At 33.7% G+C, this 6,113-nt stretch overlaps 1 protein-coding gene across 1 annotated transcript; it reads left to right on the top strand.

Annotated features, from left to right (window-relative positions):
* Nucleotides 1-155: 155 nt before the first annotated feature.
* On the top strand, nucleotides 156-5,635 carry LOC141707788 (serine/threonine-protein kinase Nek6-like). Its single transcript, XM_074511150.1, has 14 exons — nucleotides 156-334; nucleotides 439-553; nucleotides 1,091-1,157; nucleotides 2,220-2,285; nucleotides 2,391-2,437; nucleotides 2,705-2,750; nucleotides 2,844-2,924; nucleotides 3,000-3,042; nucleotides 3,127-3,176; nucleotides 3,255-3,336; nucleotides 3,409-3,458; nucleotides 3,547-3,620; nucleotides 4,055-4,106; nucleotides 4,198-5,635. The coding sequence occupies exons 2-14, from the start codon at nucleotides 444-446 to the stop codon at nucleotides 5,317-5,319; spliced, it is 1,890 nt and encodes a 629-aa protein (XP_074367251.1). The 5' UTR covers nucleotides 156-334; nucleotides 439-443; the 3' UTR covers nucleotides 5,320-5,635.
* Nucleotides 5,636-6,113: the final 478 nt, after the last annotated feature.

Below are 6,113 nucleotides of genomic sequence, written 5' to 3'. Positions count from 1 at the left end.
CTTTGATATTTGACCGAGTTAAAAAATAGTAGAAAAGAGATTACTGCGGGAACATGCGCACTTCCCACTTCCCAGAAATAATTTTATGAGCAAGTAATTTTTTTTCTTTCCTAATTGTTGCCGAAGCAGTTACTCTTTCCACGTCTTTAGTGTGAGACACCACCTCTTAATTTCTCTCTCATATTTTAATCTACATGTCAATGTTGTTAAATACTTGAATAGACTATCTTCATATTTCATTATTCAATTCAACAACCACATTCGCCATATATTTCCTTCATTTCTGCTCTCTGCTCAAACCAAGTGTTCTCCCTTTCTATTTATACTGGTGCAGGTAAATTCTTGAATCCAATTTTCTTTTTTCAGTTTTCCTATATAAAGTCTACAGGTTTAAGTAAATCTTGATAAACCCATGTTTAAAAATTTGATCTTTTGAAGGTTTCATGGAGAATACTGATAAGTCCAAGATGGAAAAGTATCAAGTGATTGAGCAAATTGGAAGAGGGACTTTTGGAGCTACTTTTCTTCTACTTCATAAAAATGAAAACAAAAAGTATTCATTTTTACCTTTCTTTTAAGTTTTACATGTTTATCTAATTGTGCAAATCACTAAATCTTAAAGGCCCATTTTTTTATTTCTTCAAATTCATCTATCAATCTTGCTTATTAATTATTGATATACTGTTTTATGTGTGTAATGTGTGTGTACTTATATGTTTACTGTGTGTGTACTTATATCTTGCTATTGAATGATGTAGTTACAACACATGGTATTCTACTTTCTTTTAAAATTGTGTATCAATTTAGTCATTAATAGATGAACTCGTTGATACGAATTTCCAAATTAGTGACTAAGTTGATTCATTTTTGCAATGAGGGACTCACTTGATACATTTGGACTCAACAAGTGAGGACTTTGAGAATTAACCCCTTTGTTTTATGCTGTTGTAGTTGTCTGGCTTTGTGTTAAATTTTTGTTGATATGTCAATAATATTAGTGTGTCCAAATGATGTATACCATTATGGCATGTAATTTATAATTTACTTTGGTAAATTGCAACTTGAACATCTTTCTTTTGTATTGTAATAGGTATGTTTTGAAGAAGATTCACTTCGGTAATCAAACAGAAAAATTTGTGGAAACCGCACACCAGGAGGTTATTTTCATCTTAATTTACTTTTCAATGTTATGTAGTATGTAGTGAGCCTCCTTTAATAGGGAAAATGACCAAAATAGCACATAAGTGAAGGTCGGGTCGATATATATATTATAGTATATTATCTGCTAAGCTTTGTTAGCAAACGTGAGCAACATATATTTCAATCTCAATCTGTAACACATTCATTTAGAAAAAAACGTATATATTATCAGAAATGTGGGATACATTTGTTTAAATGAAATCTGAAATAGAGACCACTTTTTTTTGGAGACCTTGGAGACCACTTATGTTCTGCAAGTTAAATATTGCATAAAAACATTGCAAAACATATTATTTTGCGAATCATGCTCTACAAAGATCCTTATTTTATTCAAAATCTTGAATATCATATATGTACTGCATGTAAAACATTACAAAAATATTTTATTCCGCAAAACATGTTAAGTTTGCAGAACATTTGTTCAGCTTGCAGAACATTTGTTCAGCTTGCAGAACATACACATTCTACGTATTAAACTTAAATGATCTTCAATAATTTTAATGAATTAGTGATACTCGTAAAACATACATTCACAAAATAATATATTTTATAGTGTTTTGATTGCAGAACATATGTGGTCTCCAAGGTCTCCGATGAAAATGTGGTCTCCATTGAACTTTCCTTATATATATATATATATATATATATTCTAGTGTATTATCTGCTAACATTTGTCAGCAGAAATGAGCTAAAATATGTTACTTATCTCAGTCTGTAACACATTCATTTAGAAAAAAATCTAACATGTTATCAGAAATGTGGGACACAGTTGGGGAAACTGAAATCTTATTTCACAACAAATGTTTGTGGGTTTGCGGCCGTGTAAATGTTCTTCCTACTTAATTTGTTATGAGCATCTACATATAGACATCCGTATCTCATCTATTTTTGTATTATCATATATTACATGTTGGCTGTCATCTACCGGAGTGATGGACTACTCCATATATGTGCATAATAGTGACAATTTCTCGTTAAGTAATATAATGAGTTCCCTAAATGTATCATATTTGCTGCAGATAAATTTACTATCAAAGTTAAACCACCCTTATGTTGTGGAGTACAAAGATGCCTGGGTGGAAAAGGTAATCATAGTTTTGAATGTTTAGCCTGTAAGAAGCATTGTACTAAATTTGTTGCTAACTCTATTCTAGGCTTCTAGCTTACCTGAATTTGTTATATTTTTGTAGGATTCAAGTGTATGTATCGTAACTGGATTCTGTGAAGGAGGAGACATGTAAATAACTAATTTCTATTTTATCTTTTTGTGTGAGATCTATGGTTTTGGTGAGATCTTAAACATTTCTTGATATGCACATTATCTTATGTTAATAAAATTGTAATCTAAGAGGAAATTGTTCATATATTCTTTTTTGTCTTTCGTAAATTTTCGAAGGGAAATATACGTATCTGAACAAATAAATATTGTCTGTTCAGCATACATATAAGTCTACATTTCTTTGCACAATTGGATGACATAATAATGTTATCTCTCTATGATCAGGGCTAAGTTTGTTAGAAAGGCTAGGGGAGCATATTTCCCGGAGGAGGTGAGAGTAAAGAACTGTTTAAAGTTCAAGCTTGACTATGATACTTGCATTGGCTAATTCCACATGTGAATGTCCTGTCTTTTTTCTCTGTAGAAACTTTGCAAATGGTTAGCTCAACTGTTATTAGCATTGGACTACTTGCATTCAAATAGAGTTCTTCACAGGGATCTTAAGGTTTGGATCTATTACTCCTTTAGTAAAATCAGCCTCTTCCTGCCACCAAATTTAATACGAGTTATCTGCTCACAGTGTTCCAATATATTCCTCACGAAGAATAACGATATCCGTCTCGGTAAGAAATGAAAAGTAACTTTAAAAGACTAATTTGTGAAGTAATTCAACATTCCTTTTACTCTGCACCTTCTTCAATGAATAGGTGATTTTGGGCTAGCAAAGCTGCTGCACTCGGAAGAACATGCTTCTTCGGTATCTACTTTAAACAACCCTTTTAGACTAATAGTAACTTCTCTTAACAGCCTTAATATGTGACTTCGACTTGTGTAGGTTGTTGGCACTCCCAACTACATGTGTCCCGAGCTCCTTGCAGATATTCCTTACGGATACAAATCTGACATATGGTCCCTTGGTAGTAAACACAAACTGCATACGTTCCTCAACATTGTAAGATTTTTACTTAAAATAATATTTTTTTATTCAGGTTGCTGTATGTTCGAGATTGCTGCACACCAACCTCCATTCAGAGCATCAGTAAGTTCTGAGCTACCTATACATGAACATTTTTCAGCCAGATTTAAACAAGTGTTAAGATATTCATATTATTAACTATATTGAACAGGATATGACTGGACTAATTAACAAGATCAACAGATCCTCTTTCTCTCCACTACCGATTGTATATTCCTCAACATTGTAAGTGTATTTTTCCCTTACCCAACACAAAATCAGTTCTTTCAATATATTTTGTGAGAGCATAGTTCTTCTAAAGCGGTAGGATGGGTCAATGGAGGCCCAAAGAAATGTTTCAAATAATATTTATAAATGTGTATTCATTTATTAAGGCTGTATCTGCTTCTAATTTCGGTCAAGGTTATGGCATCCGTTTTAATGTCATTGGTTAAGGTTACAGTATCCATTTTAATGTGATGGAAATGCCCGGGATAATTTTCACATTGTCACTTATTTCGACCTCTACCCCTCCACCCTCTTTTCTGTTTATTATAATATCTAGTATATATACAACTCAGCAGTCTCATACCTTTGACATCGTGTTTTATACTCACTATCCTTGATGTTTCTCTTTGTTTACCACCATAGATTTTAAAGTGATGACTCAAATATTGCAGGAAGCAGATCATCAAGAGCATGCTAAGGAAGAGTCCAGAACACAGGCCAACAGTGAGTTTTAAAGAGAATGATATAATTTAGTCAACTACTGATAGATTTTTATACTATATTTTCCTAAATTCATTATATGTCAAATTTTTAGGCTGCAGAACTTTTGCGGCATCCCCATTTGCAGTCCTACCTCCTTCGGTGTCACAACCCGTCTCCTGTTTTTCTCCCAGTCAAGTCTCCTAACAGCACAAAGGAGAAGATGATGAAAAGATCACCAGCTCGAAAACCCAATTGTATCAAAGAAATTATTGAGAGGGAGGTAAGAGTGCTGAATGACATGGAACCACTTCCCCTATCTGAGGAAAATGCTGATGTGCTGGTAGGAAATTCAGCTAACAATGACAATCTAGAGACAAAACGTGTTGATCCGACAAGCTATTCTGCAAAGATCTTTGTCAACAATGAGGACTTGAGGAGTGGGGAAACAAGTTTTGGAACAACTACATGCAATGGTGATGAACAGGAAAGTTTACATTTTCTAACACCAAAAGAAAGCACTGAGACTCTGAGTTCTAAAGCTGGTACATCATCGCAGCATGGAGATCAAGAAGAATTTATCAGTGGAAACAATCCACAATATCAGGAAAGTGATTCAGAGAAAGAAACAGAAACAGAGTTTGAAACATTACTTAATGAACGTTTAAAACTGGAATGGGAAAGTAAGAGGGAGGAGAGTTATATTTTGGAAAACCGCAGCAGGATGACAATGTCTAATTCTGGCTGTAATGATAGGGGTGCTTCAGTTGAGAAAGAAAATTTGTCATCAACAGCACATATTTTGGGAGCTGATGCAGAACCAAGACACTCTGTGGAAAATTCAGTAGAGGTTCCCTCGGATAACTTGTTACTTGAGAGTAATGGGAGTACAAATGGAGTGGAAGCAGATACTAGTTGCAATTCGATGCAAACACCGAGAGCTGACATTCATGTCATTCCAGAGCAGGTACCAAGTGATGTTTCAGTACGGAGTGCAATTTCTGCAGTTGGTTGCAATGATGGCAAAAATGGTTGGGCTAATCCTACTCAGCAAAGAGCGGATGCTTTAGAATCTTTACTTGAGCTATGTGCACGGTTACTAAAACAGAATAAACTTGATGAGCTAGCAGCTGTGCTAAACCCATTTGGGGAGGAAGCTGTGTCATCCAGAGAAACAGCAATCTGGTTGACAAAAAGCCTAATGACTGCAAAGAAATTGAACAAGCAGGAACCGTAACCAGTTTGAAGATGGCCACATAAGTTTCTTTCTCCTAATTGTATGTTTTGGTAGATTGTGAATTTGTTAACATTGCTTTCTATATATTTAAAAGAATGACTATGAAAACTTAGAGTTAGAGGTTTAGGTTCATGTTGTTCAAGTTAGCCGGACTTTTGCCTTTTTGGGATGAAATTTGTTTGGACTTTGACAATACATTTGTGTCATGACATCACCAATATTTAGTAAAATTGGTATGTTAACTTTAGAAGTTGAGGAAAAAATATAATATCTTTGTAATAGTACGTGATTTTGATTATTTATTAATTGATATTATATAAATATAAACTTTTCCAATGTGAAGTTACATTTTTTCAAGGGGTTTAATACCAGTATTGCACGAGAGTGACACTATAGTTTCTGGTGGCGAAAGACAAGTATCAGACCCGATGATGTTTCGTGAATTTCTCTACATACCTATCTTGCGGATGTTTAGTTCTCAAAATGAAAAATGACAAAAATACCTCTGTTTTTAGAATTTTTGATGAGAATACCTTTTTAAAATTTTTGGCCAAGAATACCCGTTTAATACGCATTTGAGAAATGCGTCTTGTGTTGTGTTTTTTTTCTTTTTTTTCATTCTTTTTACATAAAACCCATTTCTCAAATGCGTAACTTACCCATTTCATAAATGCGTATTAGATGGGTATTTTTGGTCATAAACTTCAAAAAATGAGATTCTTGTTACAAATATTTTTTTAAAAAAATGTATTTTTGGCCGTTACCCTCTCAAAATTGATGATTTAAATGTATAA

This window comes from Apium graveolens, chromosome 2 (assembly GCF_009905375.1).
Source record: "Apium graveolens cultivar Ventura chromosome 2, ASM990537v1, whole genome shotgun sequence".
NCBI lineage: Eukaryota > Viridiplantae > Streptophyta > Magnoliopsida > Apiales > Apiaceae > Apium > Apium graveolens.
Note: the sequence above shows the minus strand (reverse complement) of the source record. Positions and strands in the feature narration are given on the sequence as shown.

Bases quoted from the DNA above. Each gene is read 5' to 3' on its own strand.
- LOC141707788 (XM_074511150.1), top strand. From the start codon at position 444: ATGGAGAATACTGATAAGTCCAAGATGGAAAAGTATCAAGTGATTGAG. The intron at 2,925-2,999 runs GTTTGGATCTAT...ATCTGCTCACAG, and splicing joins TTCTTCACAGGGATCTTAAG to TGTTCCAATATATTCCTCAC. The intron at 3,621-4,054 runs GTAAGTGTATTT...CAAATATTGCAG, and splicing joins ATTGTATATTCCTCAACATT to GAAGCAGATCATCAAGAGCA.